Genomic DNA, 23,527 nt, shown 5'->3' on the forward strand with positions numbered 1-23,527 from the left:
CCATACTGTCATACTGTCTCGTAGCGTATCTCAGAAGGAGACAAATCGCTATCGGCGACATCTCACATCGTTACCTACAGTCGCTCGATACGCATAGAAGGCCAACACCAACACGAAGATGCCGGCCACCACGGCCGATGGCCCTACCGTCTCACTATCATGTAGGTGGATCATGCGGAACAAGTGCATAGTAACATACTGACATTTGCAAAGTCGCGAACAATTTCTGGGGCAAGGATGACGCTGGTGTCGCACCGCTCCTGGGTCGTATGCACAATGCGAAGGCTACTGGTGACGAACTGAAGGCCTTCTACACAGCACGAGCACAAATCGAAGAGGAGTATGCGAAGAAGCTACTCAACCTCGCGCGCAAGCCGTTGGGCTCGGGCGAAGCAGGCACTCTGCGCATGTCACTGGATGTCGTTCGTGGCGAGCTGGAGACAATGGGCAAGGAGCACCAGAACGTCGCGGCCAAGATGAAGAGTGAGCTGGATGAGCCGCTGTCCGCTTTTGTTGGAGGACTCAAGGAGAGGCGCAAGATCGTGCAGGGTGGAGTCGAGAAGCTGCTCAAGGTCAAGATGCAGCAGACAGCGACCGTGAACAAGACTCGCGATCGCTTCGAGCAGGACTGTCTCAAGATCAAAGGCTATCTGGCACAAGGACACATGGTCATGGGCCAAGAAGAGCGCAAGAACAAGGCCAAGCTGGAGAAGACGCAGATCCAGATGTCTGCGAACAGCAACGAGTACGAGGTAGCGGTCAAAGTGCTCGAGGAGACGACCGGCAAGTGGAATCGAGAGTGGAAGGCGGCATGCGACAAGTTCCAGGATCTGGAAGAGGAGCGTCTCGACTACTTCAAGAGTAGTCTCTGGAATTTCGCCAACCTTGCATCGACGGTCTGTGTCAGCGATGATGCTGCGTGCGAGAAGATCCGCTTGTCGCTCGAAGACTGTGAGGTTGAGAAAGACATCACGACATTCATCAAGGATCTGGGCACCGGCCAGGAAATTCCAGATCCACCCAAGTACATCAACTTCTGCCGTGGCGATGTTGACGACGCAATGTCGAAAGCTGAATCAGATGATGGCGAGTACTCGGTCGCGCAATTTCAGCGAACCATGAATCCAGCTTTCAGGACTTCTTCGCCACAGCCTAGCACCTACGATTCGCACCATGATCCAGATACCAGCTTGCGCGACGATTTGGGTCTGCCGAAAGCTCGCACTTCGATCCAGGGCGATGAGAGTTTCAATGGTCGTAGCTCCCACGGCAGTGCGCGTGGCAACCCTATGCCTCCGCCACTTTCATCAAGTCAGATTTCTGCAACACCAGACCCGTATGCGAATGCACCACAGGTGCCCCACAATCCCTACCCGACCGACGGCATGACACAATTCTGTCGTATGGGTCCACCTTCGGAGCGTAGCACTATTCCATCTCCTACTCGACCAGATAGCCGTGACAGCCAGGACCACAGCGACTACTCTGCCCCAACATCGTTCTCCAGCATCGAGCCTACCAGTGGCAATCAGTCGCCAACCAAGAATTACAATGGCTCTGCGATGTCAGTTATGTCGGGCATGTCTGGAATGTCCGGTATGTCTTCCGGCCCAGAGGACAAGCAAGTGCAAAAGAAGAAGAGTGGCTTCTTCCAGTCACACAGTCCATTCCGCAGGCGTAGCAACAAGAGCAAAGATCCGGTCTTGGCTCCAGCTGCCATCGCACCTACACAACGCAACACTTGGACGCCTGCGACAATTCGCGACAGTAAGAGCGCAGGCAGTAGCCCAACCAAACCTTTCGCTCCTGGTAACCGGGCCAGCACATGGCAGCAAAAGCAGCCGTCACCGAGTCCCGATCCGGATCCTGTTGACCCTCGAGCTGACTACCAGCTCGGCATCGGTGGCAATGTGTTCGATGTAGACTCTCCTGACAAGCGCAACAAGGCTTTTCCCAACAGAAATAAGCAAGCAGAGTTGGATCCGATGGCACAGGCCCTTGCAGAGCTTAAGGGAGTCACGAAGCAGGCTTCTGTGCGAGCATCGGCGGATCACCATTATGGTATGTCAACGCCCGCGCCAGGTACTCCAGGTTACGACAACAGAGGAATGCCAGCTGGCGCGGTCCCGACACCTTTTGCTGCCAGGCCAAACGGCGTCACGCCACCACCAGCATATGACAATCCGCCTGTCAGCCGATTGGGTGCGCCTCAGCCCGCACATACCAGCAAGGAGATGCAAAGGACGACCGAGCGCTTCGTGAACCAGAAACGCGACATGTTCAACGCGGGTGGTCAATCGAGGCCAGGTAGCAGCATGGGTCGCGGTCAAGAGCCTCCTCGTGCGGCGTCGCCTCAGCCACCTCGAGCAACGAGTGCACGACCATCATACTCCAACGACCCAAGACAGCATCCCCAACAGCAGCAGCAGTACCGTGCACCCTCGCCGAACCCATATGGAGGTCAGTCGGGAGGAAGACCACGAGCCCAGTCTTCCAGCCCCATCAAGCACCAACCAAGCTACGCTGGCTACAGCTCTCGAGGAGGGTCGCCGGGCTACCAAGCTCCTCGTGCCGCTTCGCCAAACCCAGCCTATAATCGAGCACCTCCATCTGCGCATGGCGCAGGTAGCAGACCACCGAGCAGCAGAGGCTCCGACATCGGTGGCAACGCTATAGTGCTAGCTCCTGCTGGTCAGGATGCATATGGATCACAGCGAGGCGGCCGACCACAGAGCCAGTATTGTCCTTCTGACCAAGGTAGCCAGCAAGTCGTTTCCAGGAATCGGAGTCAGAGCTATGGTGCTCAGAGGCAGATGACTAGGGATGGCAAGCCAATCCTTCACTACTGTAAGTGTCCAGATGAACCTACCATGATACGATTTCGCTAACTCATCTCTCTAGCTCGCGCATTATACATGTACCAAGCCGCCATCCCGGAAGAGCTCACGTTCGCCAAGGGCGATATGCTCGCTGTCACAAGACACCAGGACGATGGATGGTGGGAAGCTGAAGTCTGCGGCAAGTCTGCTCGTTGTGGACTTGTGCCGAGTAACTATCTCAAGGAGTGCTAGGAGACTTCATCTGATTGGGATGCGTCGGTGATTCGATCGAGACTGTCCTTGCGCGATTGTACAAGGCAGTCGAGGGCGCGAATCTCTGATCGCAATAAACCGGATCTTTGGATGGGATGGCGAGCATGAAAGTGAAGGCGCAAAGACACACCTCGATTATGAGGAGGAACAAACAGGTGTAATTAGCCCATTGCGTTCATTGACACACCTGAGAGGTGTACCGATGCAGTACATACGCGGTAGATTGTTGTATAGTCCTTCAGTGTTTTTACAACGTCTCGACTTGCGCTTGACTGGTCCCGCATGAGGTCACGACTTCCTTTCATCCTGAGCACATTGATCTCTCGTCTCGAGAGCCCCACTCCGTTGTCAACAAACACGATGGCAACACATTCAACGATTTCGGGCGATGCCTCCCGGGGTCCTGTCTTCTTCTGGCGTGAGTTTGAGGAGCCGTGGGGATTCATGTCGCAATGGTATGAAGCGTCGTTCGAGGTCGATGGAGTCAAGTACCTGACCGCGGAGATGTGGATGATGATTGAGAAGGTATGTGGTGTGAGATACAAAACCAAGTCTGGTCTATGGAAAGGGCATGTTTACTGATTGAGAAGGCGAGGCTATTTGGGGATGAGGTACTCTTACTCAACAGCGTGAATTCGCCTTAGCTTCGCTGATGCAGAGTAGGAGATAGCTAGGAAGATGATGGAGACGACGGTTCCGGCTGAGCATCAGGCTTTAGGTATGCTTCATTGTTACTATCTACGATGGCAGTCGCTGCTGGTACTCATGGGTTTCACAGGTCGCAAAGCGAAAGGCTTCAATCGCAAGAAGTGGGACGAGCGTGAGTATACCGACTGTGATGGGTCAAGATCAATACTAAATGAAGATGCAGACAAGAGCCGTATCGTCGAAGAAGGCAATTACCACAAATTCACCAAGTGCAAGGAGAAGCCAGAAATGCGCAAGATGCTACTTGCCACTGGCGATAGAGAGCTCATTGAGGTGAGTGACTCTGAGTCATCCTTACGCCAGCATATCCCGTTGTAGCAATGCTGATGATCGCGCAGGCATCACCAACGGATCGAATCTGGGGCGTTGGCTTCGGTGCTGCAGACGCCGAGGCCAACCGGGAAGACTGGGGCGAGAACAAATTGGGCGAGGCTATGATGGTTGTACGGGAGAAGCTGAGGAAGGAGTTGTAGTACAGGCTACGAGTCTGCTAGTAGGCCTGAAGCCTTTCTGACCATGCTCTGCAAGCCTTCGCTTGAATGCTGACTCCGGACGCCTCGCTTTTCAAATCAGTCTTGGGCCGTTTCCCGGATCATTCTCGCTGTAACACCACGCTCAAAGCCATGAATACAAGCATGGCCGTTTTGAGCCACGGGTACTCACTGAGCAGGATTGTGACATAGCCGACGAACGGCACGTAGCCCACGACACTGCCGATGACATCCTTCGAACGGTCGAGGTAGCTCTGGCCTCGTGCGTAAAGCTCTGTGTCGTCGGCTGCATTGTTGTCTCCTTTGGTCAAAAGATTCAGTGGTGCGCTTCTGCAAAATGTTGTTAGCACGGCATGCTCTAAAAGCATCTCACCCAGGGACAGCATACCCTCCACCGAATCGCCTTATCACTCTATGCACAATCGGAATGTCCTTTCCTCGCACATTGTAGACCACGACCTCGCCCACTTGTGTCTCTTGCCCTCTGTTCCATAGAAATAAGAGATCCCCTCTTTGAAACGCTGGCTCCATGCTCCCTGATAGCACAACGACGATTGGCGAAGATGAGTCGGTGAAGACCGAGAGTCCTTTCCATAGCATGAAAGCGGTCGAGAGGACGAGGGCGAAGTTGAGGACTTGCGCGGCCAGTTGCCGGGGCTGTAGATTTGCTAATGAGCCAAACATCGTGACGACAGATTTCTGAATATGGGGAACCTCTGATGTTCCTTAAGAGGTGTATATGGTCTGAGAGTTCTACTGCTCTGCAACATTGACTTCGCCAGTTGTCGCTTCCATGTGAACCTCGAAAGCTCGGACCAAGTCGCCAAAAGCTTTCGCGTCTTCACCTTTCACGAAATTGATTGGCTCCGATTTTTACATCAATATTCCGATGGCGTTCCAGGCCTTCATCTACAGTTGACTATAACCACTGGTGGTCTCACTAGATTGTCTAGCATCCTATGTCCTCCCTTGCAACTGCGAATCATTGTGGCAATCTGAAGGCAAGCACCGACAGACGTGGCAAGCCTCAAGGTGTATCATTATGTTAATGGTGACCCCTTTTCTTACGCCATGTACAACAACAAGAACAAGCAAAAGGTCAGAACATGATTTGACCGACTTGGCAGATACAACGTCGCAAGAACATAATGACTTTGGAATTACTGACTCCCCGAGAGCAGTGGGCTTGTCGACATAGCTGACGACCTATCTCCTCCCGAAAAGGAAAGCACGCCATCACGTGGTCATGGTCCATGCTTGCTATGAGATCTCAAAGCAGCGCGGATGTCTTGTCAGAGGCCCATAGGTAGCAGCTCACTTCACTTCAAGTAGTTCTCCACTACACATCTCTAAGCTTTGTCTACCTCTCGACCCCTTTCCATTGACATCACACATCTTGACTAAACTGCGCCACGATGAAGCATGTAGTATCTTGCATGGCGGCGACAACGCCTCCTCCTACCGCGAAAGTCGAAGCGTTGCCATTGAGTGTTGACAGCCAGTGGATCTGGACATACAATGGCCAAGACTGGCCTGTGGTGCTCTGCGGCGATGAGCTTGCACCATCTCAATTCGTAGCGGGCCGTAAGCATGACGAGGAGGTCGCAGCAATTCTACTAGGGAGACGCAAATAGTATGCACAGCTTGGTAGGCCGATATCTGAAGGTGGGCTAACGAGACACAGTATCTGGGTACTCGAAAGTTGCCTTCGCGAGTACGACCCTCACAAGGACTACGATGCAGCTAAATCCAAGTACGAGCGCATCGATGACAGTGATGTTGCCAAGCTGAGTAAGCAACGAGGCCTCGCCTTCGCACAAGATGTGAAGGAGTTCCAGACTGCAGCGTACTAGAAAAACCTTATCGAACAGCAGCGCGAAGCCCGTATTCTGGCTCGGGAGATGAGCGTCAGTTCCGATGGGAGAAAACGGCGCAGGCGTACGGAGTCTGATAGTCCTATGGATCAAGAGCAGCTGCTCACGCCCAGATCGACCCCCAGGAAGAAGACCAAAACCACGAATACTGAACACACGGCGAACGACAAATCCAGATCTGCCGAAGACCCACAAGAAAGCTCTGATCCACGTGAATCGAGACGCCAGAATCAGCTTCTCGTTATGAAGGACCCACCGACGTAAGTGTCACCTCAGGAGGAAAAGAATTTGGCCATAACCTTGGCTGACGTTCTGTAGTGATGGGTTGTGTACAGTATTTGTGGGATGCGCGAAGACGCCATTTCGGCTTTCGAGTGAAGCTACTCGCACAAGCATGGCCATGAGGGACCGTGTGACCTACGATGTCAGATTCCGCTCCCACATCGATCTGTCCGACATTGAAGAGCTCACAGATGAGCACTTTGATGCCGTGGTGGAGTACCTACAGCACGACGACTTCACTCCAGCCATCGTCACCAACACCATTCCTCCGCACCTTGAGGGAATTGAAGATCTCGATCAGAAGCATGAGGCTGCTGTCAAGTGCGCCGAAGTCTTTCAGAGCGCATCACACCTTCAGCTGGGTGGCCTTCAAATGCTCTGTCTCGACAAACTCAAAACTCTTTACCCACCGGGGACTGTGACAATTCTATTCGTGAGCTTGACCTGCATGAAAGCCACTTCTTGGGAGTGCGAAGCAGAAAGTGAATACCATGAGTGGATTGTGGCTCATTTCGCAGAGTACTACGGCATCTTGAAGCGAGAGTGTCCAGATCAGCTTGTGCAGGTCTTTGAGAGAAGTCGGGCACTGGCGAAGGAAGTGAAGGAGAAATCAGCTGCTAATCCTGGGATGGGAAGGTGTGGGCTGAGTGATGATGAGAAGTGAAAGCAGTGACGAGCGCGCCGTTGCAGCGAGGCGAAGTGATGACTCTGATAGCAGCCTTCCATTAAGCGAGATGCTTTAGACTTAGCTAGCAAGAAGGCCATAACTTCAACGTGTGTCCCGATCAGTATAGGAATCTCGCGCAGTTGTCGCCAATGAGACAAAGTGAAGCTCATTATTGCTAAAGATTGATGGGAGTTCGTTCAAGGATCACCTAGCTTTGAGTGCCTTGCAGCTAGACTCTACCGCACCTCGCGCCGATCCGAATGCCGGCTTGCTGCAGTGCCAAGGGCCTCCATCTTGACCGTCCGGGTAGAGTGCATCTTGAACAGTATCATGCCGCAGGTGCGACGCAACAACAGCTAGCAAACATCCACCAACTCCTTACACTCCCGCCGCAAGATCCGCGGAGAGTATTCCCAATGTCCGAATGACACATCGATCCCCGACCTCCGCACACCAAGAACCCTCCTTTGACCCCACAACGACGAGAGCACGAGAGCAGCTGGGATTGGGAGGTAGTAGCGAAAGCAGGCCGCCGCGCAACGCCTTCAGCCGGCACTCATCTACCTCCAGCTCATATTCAATTCACTCGCCGCCCGCGTCTGCCTATCACGCGACTGGTAACTTTCTTCCCGGGCAGCGCTCACGCGCGGGCACAGGCAGTCCGCGAATCGCGACCTCCATTGCGAGCTTATCAGGAGCGAGTGGGCCTGGCAACAGCACATCTCGCCTCATCCGACATTCACCCTCACTCTCCCACTCCACCCTTGGCTCACCGACATCCTCCATCAGCGGTGCCTCCACAGGACACCTGACCAGCCTGCTAGTGACTCAGCTCAACATCCTGCTGAGCACGCTCAAGGAGAGCAACTACGACACACAAGCAGAGAAAATACGCCGGCTCCTCGATGAAAACGGCATGGAGCTGTTTGAAACATACTTTAGACGGCTGCTAAGCAGCAGCTGGTCACAGGTCTTTCCACACCAGTCAAGACCTGGCAGCGGACCATCAAATCCCGAATCACATAGGTTGCTTGAGCAGGAGGTACATAAGGTCTCGACGGATGCTGCGCAGGCAGAGAAGATTGCTGCGGCATTAGATGCGGGCGATCTCGACATTGATCTCGTGGCTTTCACTGACCACTTCCACCTGGATCCTACGGCGAGATTAGCGCTTGTGCTAGCATGCAGGACCACGACAGACAATATGCTCCGTGCGAAAAGTAAGCAAGGACATTGTCCGCGACAAAAACTAATTCTTGGCTAATTCGTGTTCTTAACAGCGGACTCGATTCTTGGCGACCTTTGGCAGTCCTTCCTCCCATCTCTGGCTAATCCGCAGCTCGACCATAACGGCGGCGTACAAGATGCAGTCGCACCCGAAGTTCTGGCTTCCATCATCGAGCGCATCAATCAAAATCCACCACGAGACTTTGGCGATCGACAGAGGGAGGACATTGTCATTGCAATCAAAATGCGGTATCAGAAGCTCAACGCGAGAATCCCGAATGCAGTAGAAGCTGTGCTATACTTGACGACATTGCTGGAGATCCCCGAGAGTAGACTTGCTCGGGTCGTGCAGAGGATTGGCCCGAGAAGCACTTCCTCGGTCGAAGCATGTAAAGAGATGCTAGCAGGTGTTGAGAACAGGGACATATCATATATGCAGGTCGCGAATGCTCTATTCTACATGCTCACGGCACAGGGTGGAGACGCATTCGACGCCGGCATATTCGTGGAAGCACTGAGACACCACAAGGCCGGATCAAAGATCGATTGGACAGATGTGGTGCAAGGCTTCGACAGAGAGGGATTGCGAGTAGGCAAGAAGCAGTTCTTGGGACTGTACAACGCTCTTGTCCCTTTGACTGCGGAATACGCCAATTTTGATATCCAGCAGTTGTGGGGTGGACCATGGCAATACCAGCAAACGCAATTGAGCTTTGTCACGGCGTTTCTGTCGACTACGCCAGATGAGCTTGACGTGGAGAGGATACCTCGATTCAGACGCGCATTCACCATGGAAGACTACGCGGACGCTCCGGATAACATCAAGGCCTATGCAGCAGAGGCTGTCAGGCATCCACTAGTGTCCCGCGATGCGACAGAGGCCCTTTTCGTGATGATCTTTCGCTCCCAGGACGCTTACAACGACGCACAGATGCTAGGAATACCGGAGACGATTATCAATCCAAACATGACCATTTTCCTATGCGCGGCGTCTGCCGTGCCGAAGCCATGGGCGCCTTTGCAGGATCAGGCTCTGAAACAGCTCTTTTACCCGTTCGTGTTGAAGCATCATCCAAACTATGAATTTGTCATGCATTCGTTGTGGCTGCATGATCGATCGTGGGTGGCACAAAGACTTGTGGACTTTTACCAGCAGAACGGACCTATCATCGCGTTAATATTCGAGCATGCTGTTGAGCACGGATGGCTGGACTTGCTGCTGACGATTCAAAGCACGTTCGGCGTCGATTTGGCAGCTTATGCCCATAGCAAGGGCCGTTGCGATTTGCTGGAGTGGGCACATCCATTGGTGCAGACACTGGGCGCGATGGAGTTGGGGCGCGCTGTCCACGATTTCATCGGATCGAAGGTGGAAGACGAGACCAAGGTGCAGAAGGATGGCGCACAAAGAACCACGGTCCCGCTCGCGTTGAAGACAGTGTACGCTCTACTCATGTTGCTCGAAACCTTGATCGGTGACGAGGAACTGGGACCGCTCTACCGACAATGCCTGCAGACCTATCCACGACTGTTTAATTATGGCGATGATCTGCAGCGCGATGCACTTTTGGAACGACAGTGCGAGAGCGGACATGGAGTGCCGAACGAAGCAGATGCAGAGATGCAAGAGCGCTACAAGAAAATGTATGGTGGCGAGGCCACACCGGATGATATCGTGAAGGAGCTCAAGGCATTCAAGGCCTCGGATGATCCCAATAAACAGGACTTGTTCGCGGCAATGCTTCAAGGTTTATTCGACGAGTACAATTGTTTCGGGGAGTATCCGAACGAGGCGCTCGCCACGACCGCGGTATTGTTTGGTGGACTAGTATCGTACAACGTGCTGTCAAACATTGCCGAGCAAGCGGCCATCTACATGATCTTCGAAGCTGTAGCTGAGTGCGGACCGGACGACTCTATGTACCGCTTTGGCTTACAGGCAATGATACACTTGCTTGGCAGACTCAAAGAGTGGCCGCATTTGGCTGAGCGCATCTTGCGAATCGAGTCGCTGCAGAATACTCCAGCTTTTCAAGCTGCGCAGAATACTCTACGAGATCTGCAGCAAGATGGCACCGGTATGAATGGAGACGCAGTCAATGGCATCACTAACGGCACGCTGGACGATGAATTTCCGGTTGACTCGCCAACACCACCTTTCTCCGCGATCAGGCCGGATCCACCTTTCAGGGGAGACTTGTACGAGGAGCCGAACGAAGACGTGTCTGATGGTGTGATGTTCGCTTTGAACAATGTCTCGGCTAGGAACCTGGAGGAGAAGTTTCGTGATCTGGACAAGCTAGAGGAGCGACATCACCAATGGTTCGCGCATTATCTAGTCGAAGAACTGGCAAAGTCGCAGCCGAACTTCCAGGCACTGTATTTACAGCTTCTGGAGACCTTCGATCGTAAAGTGTTGTGGTCAGAAGTGCTGAGGGAGACCTACGTCAGCTGTGCGAAGATGCTGAATGCACCTAGCACTATGGAGCATGCCAACGAGCGTAACAGCCTGAAGAATCTTGGTGGCTGGCTTGGGGCTCTGACCCTCGCCCGCGACCAGCCTATCTTACACCGCAACCTCTCCTTCCGGGATCTGCTCATCGAGGGTAACGAGACACAACGACTGCTCGTCGCCATTCCGTTCACATGCAAGGCGCTGTGGCACTCTAGAACATCGAAAGTCTTCAGAACACCGAACCCGTGGCTCATGGAGTTGCTCGGTATGCTGAGCGAGCTATACCATCACTTCGACCTCAAGCTCAACCTTAAATTCGAGATCGAAGTCCTGTGCAAGGATCTAGGGATGGATATCAAGCTGATTCCAGAGACCGAAATCGTGCGCGCTGGACGACCGATGCCGGAGAATAATCCTTTGCAGCCGTATGTCCAGGATGGTGGACAAGATGGGTTTGGTGATATGCACATCATGGGCTTGTCGAAGCGTCCACCGAACGAGCGCTTCTCGCCAGATGCCGTTGTCCAGGCGCTGCCGGATTTGAGGAGTATGCTGCATATCCCGACAGCCGCTGGCACTGTCACGCAGCCTCAGCTACGAGAGATCTTCATTTCAGCTGCTCAACAGGCTATTTACGAGATCATCGCACCCGTCGTCGAGCGCTCTGTTACCATCGCTGCGATCTCGACGTCTGAGCTTATCCAGAAGGACTTTGCAACCGAGGCTGATATCGAGAAACTCAAGAGCTCTGCTTATACTGTCGTCAAAGCACTGTCTGGCAGCCTCGCCCTGGTGACGTGTAAGGAACCACTACGGATGAGTATTACCAATAACATCCGTATCTCGGCCGGCCGTAACATCCAGGAGCCTTTGCCTGAAGGTCAGATCCTTATGTTTGTCAATGACAACATCGAGACGGTTTGCAGTCTCGTTGAGACTGCTGCGGAAGACCACAGTCTAGCTGAGATCGATGCACAACTTGCGACTGCTATTGAGGAACGGAAGAGGCATAATGAGCGGCGACCGAATGAACCCTTCAACAACCCACCTGTCAGTCGTTGGGCGCAGCTCATTCCTGAGCCCTTCAAGCAGGATCCACAGGGAGGGAATGCGAGCGGGCTCAACAGGCAGCAACTTGGTCTCTACGAAGAGTTCGGCCGCCAAGCTCGCATCACGCCTACAGCCCATGCTAGCAGCATGTCCCAGGATGCTCGTGGTCAGCTGCCGGACGTGTTAGGTGATGGTTACCTACCGAGCATGCCGACCCCTGCCGAGGCTCCCGCCATTCCTCGACCGACGCCCCAACAGCAGCGCTTGCCGATGCAACCACCCCCCGGCCACGGGCAGGTCAACGGTTTCCTGGACCCTACCATTGCTTGGCAGCAGTCTATGGACCTGCTTGAGGAGATTCTGCAGGTATGCCGCGAAGCTCCTGAAGAGCATGTTGCTGAAATCAGTGGTGACGGACCCATTCGACGGATTTTCCAGCAGATCCTCGGCCTATTCCAGATGCAGCCATTGGCTCAGAGGGAGAGTGTTGCCACTGCCGCGGCCGAGCGTTGTATTGTGATGCTCTACAGCGAGTGTCAGAAGCGACTGGAATACGAAGTCGTGGCGCGTGTCTTGCACGAGCTCAACACTCTGTCGGTTCCTGCAGGCCATCGTTTGCAGCAATTTCTCGTTAATACCGAGGATGACAAGGTCTACAACATTGATGCTACGGTCGTGCTCCTAGCACAGGGAACTATCGATGTGTCAACTATAGACGTCCAGGCACAAAAGGCGATCAGAGCAAAACGTCCGTCTGTGCTGCCATTCTTACTTGGCCTCTTTGATGAGATCATCCTGGGAGAGCATGCATCCGCTATGCGCGCCGACTTTGCTTACTCTTTCGACGCACTTGGACAATGGCTCGCAACTGAGCCCGACAATGACGCTCTTCGCAAGGTCATGGCGAGACTGTACGTGCCTATCAACCAGACGAATGGCATGCCCAGTCCGCCACAAGGTGACAAGCGTGACCAATTTGAGTACACTTTTGAGGAGTGGGTCAGACTTCAGCGTAAGGCACTGCCGCTGCACACCTACCTGGCTTTCGTGCGGCAGCTATATGAAAGGCACATCACCTCCGAGCCGGAGGACTCGCTCGAGTTTCTGCGAGCTTGCCTCGAGATGTCGTGTGCGACGTTCGAGCGCGCAGCTGGCAGAGGGTTTCCCACTCAGGAGACTGCCTATGAGCACATCGACGCGCTTGCGAGATTGATCGCTTTCATTGCCGTGTATCAGGTCTCGGGTGATGACGAGGTACAAGGCAGCAAGTCGACATCACTTAGCACAATCCTGCATCTGACTGTCCTGATCATGAACGATCACCAAGTCAAGCAGCGCGAGCAATGGAATGGGCGAGTCTACTTCCGCTTTCTGTCAACGTTGCTGTGTGAGATCCACGAAGCAAGACAACATGTTGATGCGCAGAAGCTTCAGCACATGTCACGAAGCTTCGGCCATGCATTGGAGGGTCTGCAGCCAAGGTACTTCAGCAGCTTCCTGCAATATTGGATTGCACTACTCGGCCACCGACTACTGGTTCCAGCCCTTCTGGCTCCGGCAGGACGAAACGATGGCAGCTGGGACACGTATATGCACTTGCTTTGCACTGCCCTCGACAATCTGGACGCACTCTTTGGCGCGCCTGGAGTCACTCCTATCGTGGTTCAGGATTTCTACCGTGGCGTCAATCGCATTCTCCTGATGCTACACCATGACTTTCCTGAGTTCTTGATCGAGAGGCATTATTATCTCAATAGCAAAGTCCCCCGAGGGTGTGTGCAGCTCAACAATCTCATCAATAGCGCTGTGCCCAGATCGCTTGAGCAGCCTGACCCTTTCCAGCAAGGACTGAAGATCAACAGACTGGATCAGGTTCGGCAGGCGCCTCTGGTAGCAAACAATATCGGCGAAGTACTGGAGCAGGCTGGAATCAAAGACGTTGCCGAGCGTATCTGCACTAGCAGTGACAGTCTCGAAGAAGACTTCGCCTTGATCGCTAACGCGCTGTCGCCGGCCGACGGCTCAGTGAACGCACTCTTAACGAATGCCTTGGTGCTATACATAGGGGTACACGCCACCTCAGCATCGAACGTTTTCTCCTCTGCTGCACCCACAGCGCGCCTGCTAGAGCGACTTCTACTGCGCGAAAGCCGGCCAACAGCTCGCCACCTGGTCGCCATGGCCATGGTCAATCAAGTTCGCTACGTCAACGCGCATACGCATTACTTCTTCACCGCTCTGCAGCATATGATCACCATTGCCTCTAGCGAAGTGCAGGAGCAAGTATTGCTGATAGTTGAAGAGCGTCTGATGGCACCGCGTCCACATCCATGGGGAGTCATTGTCATGATGCTGGAACTGCTCAAGAACCCGAATATCAATATCTGGGATCTTCCTGCCACGAAGGCTGCGACTCAGATCTCGCAGATGTTGAATAGCCTTCTGCAAAGCTCTGAGCCTGCACGCATGGGTAGGAGTCCTATTGGTGGCTCCATGATGTAGGAGAGAGAGAGGTGGGAGACCAGTGGAGGAGGATTTCCAACAAGGCGTCAGAGAACTACAATGAAAGAAAGGTGTATTCGTGTTGTTCATTGCCCTTCGATACGATGACAACACCATTCTTTCGGACAAGAAGGGTTTGTCAGAAGCGAGCGAGGGAGATGGCGTCGCTTCTAGGGAGCCTCTGAGATTTTCAGAGCGAGGAGCAAGGCAGGATCACGAAAGCACGGTTTGTACTCTATGCATGCATTGGGATCGGCGTCTTCGATCATTAGAAGCGATGGGGTTTGGGAGGGTTGTCTTATGTCCTCGTAGCATGAGATGTTGTATGTAGAGTAGTGCGTAATGTATCTCTATTCATGGATGTCTTTGGCTCAGATATGAGTGGGTTGGCAATCGTAAAATGTGCTCTGAGGCTGCATGCTCCGAGTCTCATTTAGTACGGATGTGTGAGCACGTGACTCCGAGCGCCACAAGGAACGTGACGCATGAACGATGACGTATAAAAAGCTGGAGAGCGGCGCTTTATGATGGTGGGGTTTCCGTGTCCTGGATAAACAGAAGCATGCGTGATATAGTATTTTATCATCCTTCGCACCATATCTACTTTTCCTGAGAATCACGACCTGCTTACCTACCCAGTGACATTTGACACCTCTTGGCAGAAATAAAGTATCCTCGACAGTGTTCAAGAATTCTTCCACAACAGATTGGTCTTCACCAATACACAGCATCGTACCACGCAACATGAGCGGCGCAGAGCAGGAGGGCGCTGCGGTGCCTGCGCAAAGCAAGGGATCATGGAGTTCGTTCTTGAAGGTCAGTAGTCTTCCCCATTACTCACGAACTGTCGCTGATATTCGCCCAGTCGATTGCCACCTTTAACGGAGACTTGGCGTCGATGACCGCGCCTGCATTCATCCTATCGACGACCTCGCTGACCGAGTTCTCGGCGTACTGGGCAGAAATGCCTCGACTCCTTGTTGCACCCGCGAACGAGCCAGATCCACAGAAGCGGGCAATGCTGGTACTGAAGTGGTTCCTGAGCACATTGAAGCAGCAGTACGCCAGCCGAAATGAGAAGCTCGGAAGCGAGAAGAAGCCGCTCAACCCATTCCTCGGCGAGCTATTCTTGGGCAAGTGGGAAGACGCAGAAGGCGAGACACAGCTTGTCAGCGAACAGGTCTCGCATCATCCACCCGTCACGGCCTACAGCATCTGGAACAACAAGCACGGCGTCAGACTTCAAGGCTACAATGCGCAAAAGGCCAGCTTCAGCCGCACCATCAACGTCAAACAAGTCGGTCATGCCGTGCTCCATCTCGACAAATACAACGAGGACTACGTCATTACGCTGCCGTCTCTGCACATCGAAGGTCTGATCACTGGCTCGCCATACGTCGAGCTTAACAAGAGCAGCTACATTGTCGGGTCAAATGGCTTCACCTCGCGGATAGACTACAGTGGAAAGGGATGGGTATCTGGCAGCAAAAACAGCTTGAGCGCGATTATGTACCCGCATGGCAAGGAGAAGGACAAGCATGCTGTGATCTACACTGCCGAGGGCTCATGGACGGACAAGTTTACCATTAAGGATGCGAAAAAGAGCACTGTTGACACTTACGACGCAAAAAAGGAACCTAAGACACCTCTCAAGGTCGCGCCGATTGAAGAGCAAGATCCTCTCGAGTCAAGACGGGCATGGAAGAGGGTCGCTGATGCCATTCTGAAGGGCGATCTGAATCAGACGTCCGGCGAGAAGACAGTGATTGAGGAGCATCAGCGTGCGCTGAGGAAGAGAGAGGCTTCGGAGAAAAGACAATGGGAGAGAAGGTTCTTCACTCAGGCCGCGAAGTTGCCGGAGATCGAGAAGCTGATCCGGGAGGTGCCTTATGGCAGTCTGGAAACCGACCAGACGAACGGTATCTGGATCTTCGACCAAGAGAAGGCGAGGAATGCGAAACCTCCCTTCAGTGCGCTTAGTGAGCAGCTGAAGAATGGGTGGAATTGACGGAGAGTCGGGTCTGAGAAGGACTGGGTCGGGTAACATCCATGACAGTTGCACGAGCGAGGAACGGCGTCTGGGCTCACATGAGTGACAAGCGGGAGTAGCGAGCTGCACCTGAGATGACAAACGAACGGATGGAAGAGATGAGCAATGACCAATACTGGAGGGTATGACCATACTGCCACAATGGCACGATGTCCTTTCCATATACGTCCCTACTAAGAGTGGTATAACCCTCCTTTTCGTGCGCTATGTCAGACAAGCACATCTTACTATTGCCAATATAACCAAGCTCAGGCACAATGAACGACACTTTCTACAAGCAGCAGGTGATCATATCGACAACTCGAAGTTATACGAGGCCTCGACTCTTCTGACACGAATTCATGGTTGAACACTGCGGACAAGATCCACCACGACATGTTGGAATTCGAGCACTTCCGCAATGCCGCCGTTTGGCCTCTCCACTCTTTCTGCAACCCCATCTTCTCCCCACTGCCACACCTTCATTTCGCCCGTGCATTGTGTGGAGTTATACGGAGATCGGCCACTGCGACCTCAAGACCAAGTAATCTAAAATCTGCTTACGGTTGCGATCAGCGTTCCCACCGCCGTCGTATGCCGGCTGGATGTAACGGATGCAAGGCATGTGGGCGCACGCGAGTGTCATCCGGAGCTGATCTGCATTCGTGCTGCTTGACTATCGTCTTGTCCTGCTTCTTCCCACCTTCTCTCTCGCGCGCGAGGTATCGTGCGTTGTGTTGGCTGACATCTCACGCGACATCCAACATGGCCGACTACGAGAAGCAGACGTCCGTCGAGCAGGAAATGGCCACGCAGGTCGAGAAGCTGGGACCTGAGAAGGCTGCTATCGTCGCCGCGCAGCATTTCGAGCACCCAACGCCGGATGAGGAAGCCAAGGTTATTCGGAAGCTCGATCGCAGACTGTTGCCATTGGTGTTCGTCCTGTATTCCCTCGCTGTGCTCGATCGCAGCAATTTGGGCAATGCCCGTCTGGCCGGTCTGCAGAAGGATATTGACATTGCTGGCGAAAGGTGTAAGTGATGAAGTATCTGCCCGCCATTGGACTCCGACACTAACAATGATCTTTGAACAGACGCCTGGCTCGGAACAATCTTCTACATCTCCTACATTCTCTTCCAGTGGACGCAGATGGGCTGGAAGCAGTTCAAGCCTCATATCTGGTGTGCTTCGGTTGTCCTCCTCTGGGGCTTCGTTGCCACGATCCAAGCTGCTGCAAAGTCTTGGGGAGGCTTGATGACCTGCCGCTTCTTCCTCGCTATCGCAGAAGCAGCATTTGGGCCCGGCGTCCCACTATATCTCAGCTTCTTCTACCCTCGGGACAAAGTTGGCTTCAGACACGGCGTTTTTATTTCTGGAGCTGCTATGGCTAATGCCTACGGTGGCGTGCTTGCCTACGGTATTACGCAGATCAAAGGGTCGCTCGCGCCCTGGAAGATTCTGTTCTTGATCGAGGGACTGCCGACCTGCTGCTTTGCGGTCATCGTATGGTTCTTCCTTCCCGACGGTATCCTGCAAGCACGGTTCTTAAACGAACGTGAGAAGCAGGTGGCACTGCACTTCGTGGCCAGGAATCAGCGTATTGATGTTGGCAAGGAACAAGGCCTGCGATTCAAGGAAGTACTCGAGGGTATCCGCGATCCAAAGTCCTGGATTCCTGGTATGATGTACTTCGGCTGGTAAGCTTAGTGCAGATTTGCAGTATGAGACGGGCCAGACACTGACCACGACCTTAGCAACGTATCGTACGCATCACTTCCTCTGTTCGTGCCAACGATCATCTCCTACTTGGGTAAATGGGACAAGGCACAGTCCAATGGACTCTCGGCACCACCATACCTTCTATGCTTCTTCTACATCATCGGGGTCTGCTTCCTATCAGATCGTCTCAAGATGAGAGGCCCGTTCGTTGCTCTGTCTGGGATAATCGGTGCCATCGGCTTCCTCATTCTCGCCACAGCCACGAAAACCGGCGTGAGGTACTTTGCAATCTTTATGGCTGTACAGATCTTCGCAGCCGTGGCTCTACTACTGGCTTGGACAGCCAATATCCACGCAACAGAAAGTAAGCGCGCAGGCGGGTATGCAGTCCTCGCTACGCTCGGACAATGTGGTCCGTTACTCGGTAAGCTCCCTTCACAGGCACAGGCATGACAAGGAGATTGACAACGAACGCAGGTACAAACGTCTTCCCAGACTCGGAGAAGCCTTTCTTCCGCAAAGGCATGTGGATCTCAGCAGCCTTCTGCTTGCTCGTGGCTGTTCTGGCATGCTGCCTGAGTTTGTGGCTCATCCATGAGAACAAGAAGATGGCCAAGGAGGGCATGCCAGAAGTCGAAGAGTTTGAGGATACCTCTGTAGCGAGGGAGAGTGGAAGGCATGAGAAGCATCGGTACATATGGTAAGAATATGGTCTTGGAGAGTTGCAAAGCCCCTTTTTGTAGTTATGCCGAGATATGATTGAAACGAAGGTCGCAAGAACAAATAGTTACACGAACTCCACGTCATCACAGTCTGCCTTCATAATCCTCACCACAGTGTTCGTAATCACATCATCGCTCGTCTGCTAGGAGGTTTTCCATCAGGATGTCCCGGCGTAGATCTATTGATTCTATCAGCAAGAGGAGAAGCAGGGCTCGGGACACGATGGGCGACATACCATTCACTTCTTGTTGCAAGTGCAGCTACCTGGCTGGCAACCGCAGTCCGCGCAGGAGCAAGAGGCGTTACCGCAGCCACCCATTGTGATGCTTGAGTTGTTGATTTGAGGTTTTGTGGTGTGGGAAAGTTGTCGGTGAGAGTTGAAGTGTGCTGTGATCGTCGAGTGTTGTGATATCTTTGTCTGATGTGCTAAAGTGAAGCTGTCGCTGCGGGCGTCGAAGCTCTTTATCAGCACGGATTGAGGCAATTCTGCGGTGGCGTGGGGGAGACAAAGAGAAGGGTCTCGTCGGGCGAAAACCACTCAGCCGGATGGAGGTGGAGCTCGCAGTGGTGGAGAGCTTCTGCAAGTTGCTCGGCCCATGAGTGAGTTTTGCGCGAATGGCCGCATGCTCGGGATGGACTATCGGTTCTAGTTCCTACATTCAAACGGATACGTTCTTGGCTGCTGTGATCTCGACAATATGTACATAGACACGCAACTAGGGTATCGGACTATCTGCTACTGGCTAAATGATTGACAACCTTAACCCCAACCTTGACACCAGCTTCGAGCATGTAGATCGCAGCTTTCAGTCCGAAACCTATGACTGCAACAGCACCTTGTACTGGCTTGCCGACATCTGCTGGCTGACCAACCAACTCTTTCGACACGCTGTCAATGACACGAGACGAACGCTTCGACCATCGTGAAGACTTCTTGGCTTTTGCCAGAGCTTTCTTGCTTGCCTTGTCATTCGCCGCGTAGGGTGATTTTGGTGGTGGTGCGAACGTGATGGCTTCTGTTTGTACCATGGTGTTCTCGATCGCGGCGACGGCGAACAAGGCACTGATCGCCGTGTCGACCATATAGGCGCTGTCCAATGCGAGAAGAGCAGGTAGGTCCAATACACAGGTATCGCGTGCGAAGTCGAGGAAGGCGAGAACTAAGTTCTCTGCGGCTATGGCGGCTGGTGTTGCAGAAGGATGATGTATGCCGATCTTGGCACGTGGCTCGCGTGAGGTAGCGGACTTGTAAGACTTGGTGACGGTAATGACCATTGTGCCAAGCACGGGATGGTCTAGATTGTAAGACGCGATGACTGCGCCCAAGCTGTCCCTCTTCCTTGTAGTACGCGTGAGGTTGCAACCATATCTTTGCTGTGCAAAGGCGATGGCAGCTTGTGCGAGCCGTGCAGCTTCTGGAGATGTGGCCGCCGGGTCAAAGGTTGCAATAGCCATAGCCTCTGGTGAGTTCGCAGCGCTCTGTACAGCTTGGTAGGCCGCCACTTGCGGGAAAATAGTCGTGATGTGAGCATCACACTTGGTTTCTGGAGTCGTGGTACAGTCGACAGCGAGCTGGGTCACTGTCTGGGGAATGTTCGTTGTCGGATTGAGCCTCTCCACAGCCCAACACCTCACGTCTTGTCCTTTCTGCGATGGAGATATTGGACTCGCCTTGACCAACGAGAAGATCGGCTGGTCTGCTGCAAGACCCACGACCAGAGAAGTACCTTGACTGCTTGGCTGGTACAAGCGAATCTGCACTTTCCTGCCAGCGACTGGGAAGTGGCCATCTGATGCCTTGTTGAGCGACAGTACATCGCTATTATCGGCATATGGTATATGCTCATACCCATTGACCAGATTCACAGCAGAGTCGAAGCGCTGAACAAGTGGTCGCTCGACAGGGTTGCCGAACTTGCTAATCTTGTCGCTTGGTAAGGCTTGAGCATAAGCTCGGTCTGTGGGATAATAGTTCTGCTGGACCAAGGGTTTAGCTGAGTCGTACTGCGGAAAGATGGACCTGTTCTCTGGAAACGGCGGGGAGCCATGAGTTGTGCTGCTGGTCTTCTGATCTGTCGATCTGTTGAGCTGCGATAGATCTGACGAGCCTTGCCGTGATGTCGGGAACTCGGACGATCTTGGAGAGGCGGGCAAGAACCTTGTCTTCTCGGGCAAAGGTGAGAGCTGGTCACCATCCGTCACAAGGTGCTCGGTTGCTTGAGTAATTGAGGGCGTAGGGCTATCGAGGACGGGCGATTGCCTAAGGCGCTTCGAAGGACTGCGGTGTACCTTGCTACCACCACCGAAATCGACGTTGACCGGTAAAGGTCGGAGCTCGTCTTGCTCATTGAGATGTTGCAAGTCAGTGGTGATCTGGAACGAATCTGGACTTCGTCCCATCAGAGATGCTGGCCTGGTCAAGGATCGGCGAGCATGCCGACGTTGAGGCAAGAACGGACTGGTCCGTTTTACGAAGTCAGGCGAGGTCGGAGGCTCGCAAAAGAGTGAGTGCTTGAACGTGTTTGCTGAAGGGTGGATGCGTGGCGATGTCTTCGGGCTGGTCGTGATTTGCAAGGCGAGGCCTTTCAGCTCTCCTTCTTTCGGCTGTACGCAGACCGGCTGCGGCCTGTTCCTCAGGCTGGTAGTTCGTGGTGGTGGATGAGTTGCGGTCGAGGGAAATAGCTGCAAAGGAATGGAAGTCGCCATGGTACCAGACCAAGGCAAGAAATGCTACGAAGAAAGGATAGTGGAATATGATGTGCAATCCGTAAGCAGCCTGACAGATTCTATAACAGCGCATATGGTGACTGCTATATACCTAGGGTGAGACATTCCAGGCACATCGCTTGCCGGATCTGTATCTTTTCAATAGCTTACATTTTAACCTTGACGGCATCGCGACGTGCCGTACACCATCACGCTTTATTCAGCGCGACGATTGATATAGCAGCGAATGGGTCTGCCCACCGAAGGCCTTGTATAGGGCGGAGGAGGTGTGCCTGACCTGTCCATGCATGCGGCCCTGTAAGCGCCGGCCTGTTACGCGCCCAGTGAGCATTGCTCGAGTCGGTACTCCGATTGCCATTGGGCTCCGCTCCAGCGAATACTCCTTGTTCCGTCGATGCAGAACGCCACGCAATCATTTGAGCGAGCCAGAAGCGTGATGCTCGTCGGTATCTATATTGTCGATTCATCCGGCGCGTGCATGGCCTTGGAATCAACACACGACTCTCCGTCATGAAGCCCGCCAATCCACTGGTCAATTGAGGGCGAAGGAGAGTTGTAGACTAGTCTCTCGGAACGTAAGACAACTGCTCCGTGGGATATGGACCGCAGACTGTATGTTCTTACGTGGACGTAAAGCCGGGAGAAGACTATTCTTCGCAGCACAGGCTCTCGAAGCCTCATTCGGCCATCGGTGGTGAGCTGACTAATCGAGAGAAGATCGTCTCTCACATGTTCAGTAACTGCGTCACTTCTGAATTATCAGTTTCTGATGATCTCGACCACTATGCTCATAGCTACCTAGACACGATGGTGTCCTTCTGGCCGTTTAAGGCCGACGACAGTTCGGCGGCGTCGTTCGAGAAGGTATTGAGCCAGTTATCGAGTAAGATAAACCGTGTTAGCACACAAAACGATAGCTTCAGGCAGAAGCAGCGACGGTATAAGGTCCTGTGGACACTGTACACCACCTTTGCCTATATCCTGGTCGCGGCAATCCTTACACTGGTCACTGGCTATCAGAGATGGGGAGCAGTAGAGTACACAGCCATAGTCGGCAGCCCAGTACTGATCTTTGCCATTCGAACCGCTTTGGATGCATACTACAACTATCGGCTCAGCAACTCGCAAAATCACCTGAATGAGCTGTATAAGCAGAGGGAACAGGCGATTCAGAAGCTGAAGGCTGCCACAAAGTATGATAGTACGCAGCAATTGCTTGACAAATATGGAGGCACACCAAAGAAGCGAGCACCATCACCACAGCCGCAGAAGAAGCGGCAGTCAGATGGTCCCCAAGCAAAGCAGAACATGGCGCCGGTGCAGCGGACTGGCTTTGCTCCTCCACCTACAGCGAACATACAGCGACCCTCTACAAGTGGAGGACCTCAGCTATCAGGTCCGGCAAGTCAGCCCCAACGTTCTGTGACTGGACCCAAATTGGCCATCTCACCACCGGAGCCCAACGAGGAGTTTGCACCGAATGCGTTCTCTGCCCCTTCACCAACACATCCACCTGCACCGATGCTACGACAAGCTTCCGCTCAGTACTCGGAAGGATCGAAGTGGTATGATCGCATATTGGACGTGGTGCTAGGCGAAGACGAAACACAAGCCAAGAACCGTATGGCATTGATATGTCAAAACTGCAGACTTGTGAATGGGCAAGCGCCACCTGGGGCGAGGACGCCGGAGGATGTGGGAAGATGGAGATGTAGCAGTTGTCAGTCTTGGAACGGCACGGAAAGCGAGCATAAGCAGATCTTGAGTCAAATCTCTGGCACTGCACCACAGAGGCCTACCAGTAGTGGCGAAGAAGCCATACCGCAGGCTATCGAGGCTGATGATGAAAGTGCTGAGTTTGAGCATGTGGATGAAGTCGCGGATGACGAGGACGAGGTCGAGGTTGCCACCGAAGCCGCACCTACAGCGTCGACACGGAGCAAAATGCGGCAAAGAAAGAAGGAATAAGTAATTCTTCCAT

At 53.3% G+C, this 23,527-nt stretch overlaps 10 protein-coding genes across 10 annotated transcripts; 8 read left to right on the forward strand and 2 right to left on the reverse strand.

Annotated features, from left to right (window-relative positions):
• Window positions 1-118: 118 nt before the first annotated feature.
• HOF1 (formin-binding protein) lies at window positions 119-3,071 on the forward strand (the record flags this gene model as incomplete). Its single annotated transcript, XM_064835609.1, has 3 exons — window positions 119-161; window positions 214-2,847; window positions 2,902-3,071. 3 exons carry the CDS (start codon window positions 119-121, stop codon window positions 3,069-3,071), a joined length of 2,847 nt encoding a protein of 948 aa, XP_064696659.1.
• Window positions 3,072-3,452: 381 nt separating this feature from the next.
• Window positions 3,453-4,273, forward strand: LTS14_002905 (uncharacterized protein; the record flags this gene model as incomplete). Its single annotated transcript, XM_064835610.1, has 5 exons — window positions 3,453-3,617; window positions 3,756-3,810; window positions 3,871-3,912; window positions 3,964-4,073; window positions 4,139-4,273. The coding sequence occupies 5 exons, from the start codon at window positions 3,453-3,455 to the stop codon at window positions 4,271-4,273; spliced, it is 507 nt and encodes a 168-aa protein (XP_064696660.1).
• A 119-nt stretch (window positions 4,274-4,392) lies between these two features.
• SEC11 (Signal peptidase complex catalytic subunit) lies at window positions 4,393-4,975 on the reverse strand (the record flags this gene model as incomplete). The annotated part of the gene is made up of 2 exons (XM_064835611.1): window positions 4,393-4,621; window positions 4,680-4,975. The coding sequence occupies 2 exons, from the start codon at window positions 4,973-4,975 to the stop codon at window positions 4,393-4,395; spliced, it is 525 nt and encodes a 174-aa protein (XP_064696661.1).
• A 752-nt stretch (window positions 4,976-5,727) lies between these two features.
• LTS14_002907 (uncharacterized protein) lies at window positions 5,728-6,144 on the forward strand (the record flags this gene model as incomplete). The annotated part of the gene is made up of 2 exons (XM_064835612.1): window positions 5,728-5,875; window positions 6,035-6,144. The coding sequence occupies 2 exons, from the start codon at window positions 5,728-5,730 to the stop codon at window positions 6,142-6,144; spliced, it is 258 nt and encodes an 85-aa protein (XP_064696662.1).
• A 48-nt stretch (window positions 6,145-6,192) lies between these two features.
• On the forward strand, window positions 6,193-7,111 carry LTS14_002908 (uncharacterized protein; the record flags this gene model as incomplete). The annotated part of the gene is made up of 2 exons (XM_064835613.1): window positions 6,193-6,425; window positions 6,484-7,111. The coding sequence occupies 2 exons, from the start codon at window positions 6,193-6,195 to the stop codon at window positions 7,109-7,111; spliced, it is 861 nt and encodes a 286-aa protein (XP_064696663.1).
• Window positions 7,112-7,538: 427 nt separating this feature from the next.
• Window positions 7,539-14,348, forward strand: CDC39 (CCR4-NOT core subunit cdc39; the record flags this gene model as incomplete). The annotated part of the gene is made up of 2 exons (XM_064835614.1): window positions 7,539-8,334; window positions 8,395-14,348. The coding sequence occupies 2 exons, from the start codon at window positions 7,539-7,541 to the stop codon at window positions 14,346-14,348; spliced, it is 6,750 nt and encodes a 2,249-aa protein (XP_064696664.1).
• Window positions 14,349-15,092: 744 nt separating this feature from the next.
• On the forward strand, window positions 15,093-16,356 carry kes1 (Oxysterol-binding protein 4; the record flags this gene model as incomplete). Its single annotated transcript, XM_064835615.1, has 2 exons — window positions 15,093-15,164; window positions 15,214-16,356. The coding sequence occupies 2 exons, from the start codon at window positions 15,093-15,095 to the stop codon at window positions 16,354-16,356; spliced, it is 1,215 nt and encodes a 404-aa protein (XP_064696665.1).
• A 786-nt stretch (window positions 16,357-17,142) lies between these two features.
• Window positions 17,143-18,800, forward strand: LTS14_002911 (uncharacterized protein; the record flags this gene model as incomplete). Its single annotated transcript, XM_064835616.1, has 4 exons — window positions 17,143-17,410; window positions 17,471-18,074; window positions 18,132-18,520; window positions 18,574-18,800. The coding sequence occupies 4 exons, from the start codon at window positions 17,143-17,145 to the stop codon at window positions 18,798-18,800; spliced, it is 1,488 nt and encodes a 495-aa protein (XP_064696666.1).
• Window positions 18,801-19,548: 748 nt separating this feature from the next.
• On the reverse strand, window positions 19,549-21,525 carry LTS14_002912 (uncharacterized protein; the record flags this gene model as incomplete). Its single annotated transcript, XM_064835617.1, has 1 exon — window positions 19,549-21,525. One exon carries the CDS (start codon window positions 21,523-21,525, stop codon window positions 19,549-19,551), a length of 1,977 nt encoding a protein of 658 aa, XP_064696667.1.
• Window positions 21,526-22,144: 619 nt separating this feature from the next.
• On the forward strand, window positions 22,145-23,514 carry LTS14_002913 (uncharacterized protein; the record flags this gene model as incomplete). Its single annotated transcript, XM_064835618.1, has 2 exons — window positions 22,145-22,158; window positions 22,212-23,514. 2 exons carry the CDS (start codon window positions 22,145-22,147, stop codon window positions 23,512-23,514), a joined length of 1,317 nt encoding a protein of 438 aa, XP_064696668.1.
• Window positions 23,515-23,527: the final 13 nt, after the last annotated feature.

This window comes from Recurvomyces mirabilis (assembly GCF_035927965.1).
Source record: "Recurvomyces mirabilis strain CCFEE 5264 chromosome Unknown scaffold_6, whole genome shotgun sequence".
NCBI lineage: Eukaryota > Fungi > Ascomycota > Dothideomycetes > Mycosphaerellales > Teratosphaeriaceae > Recurvomyces > Recurvomyces mirabilis.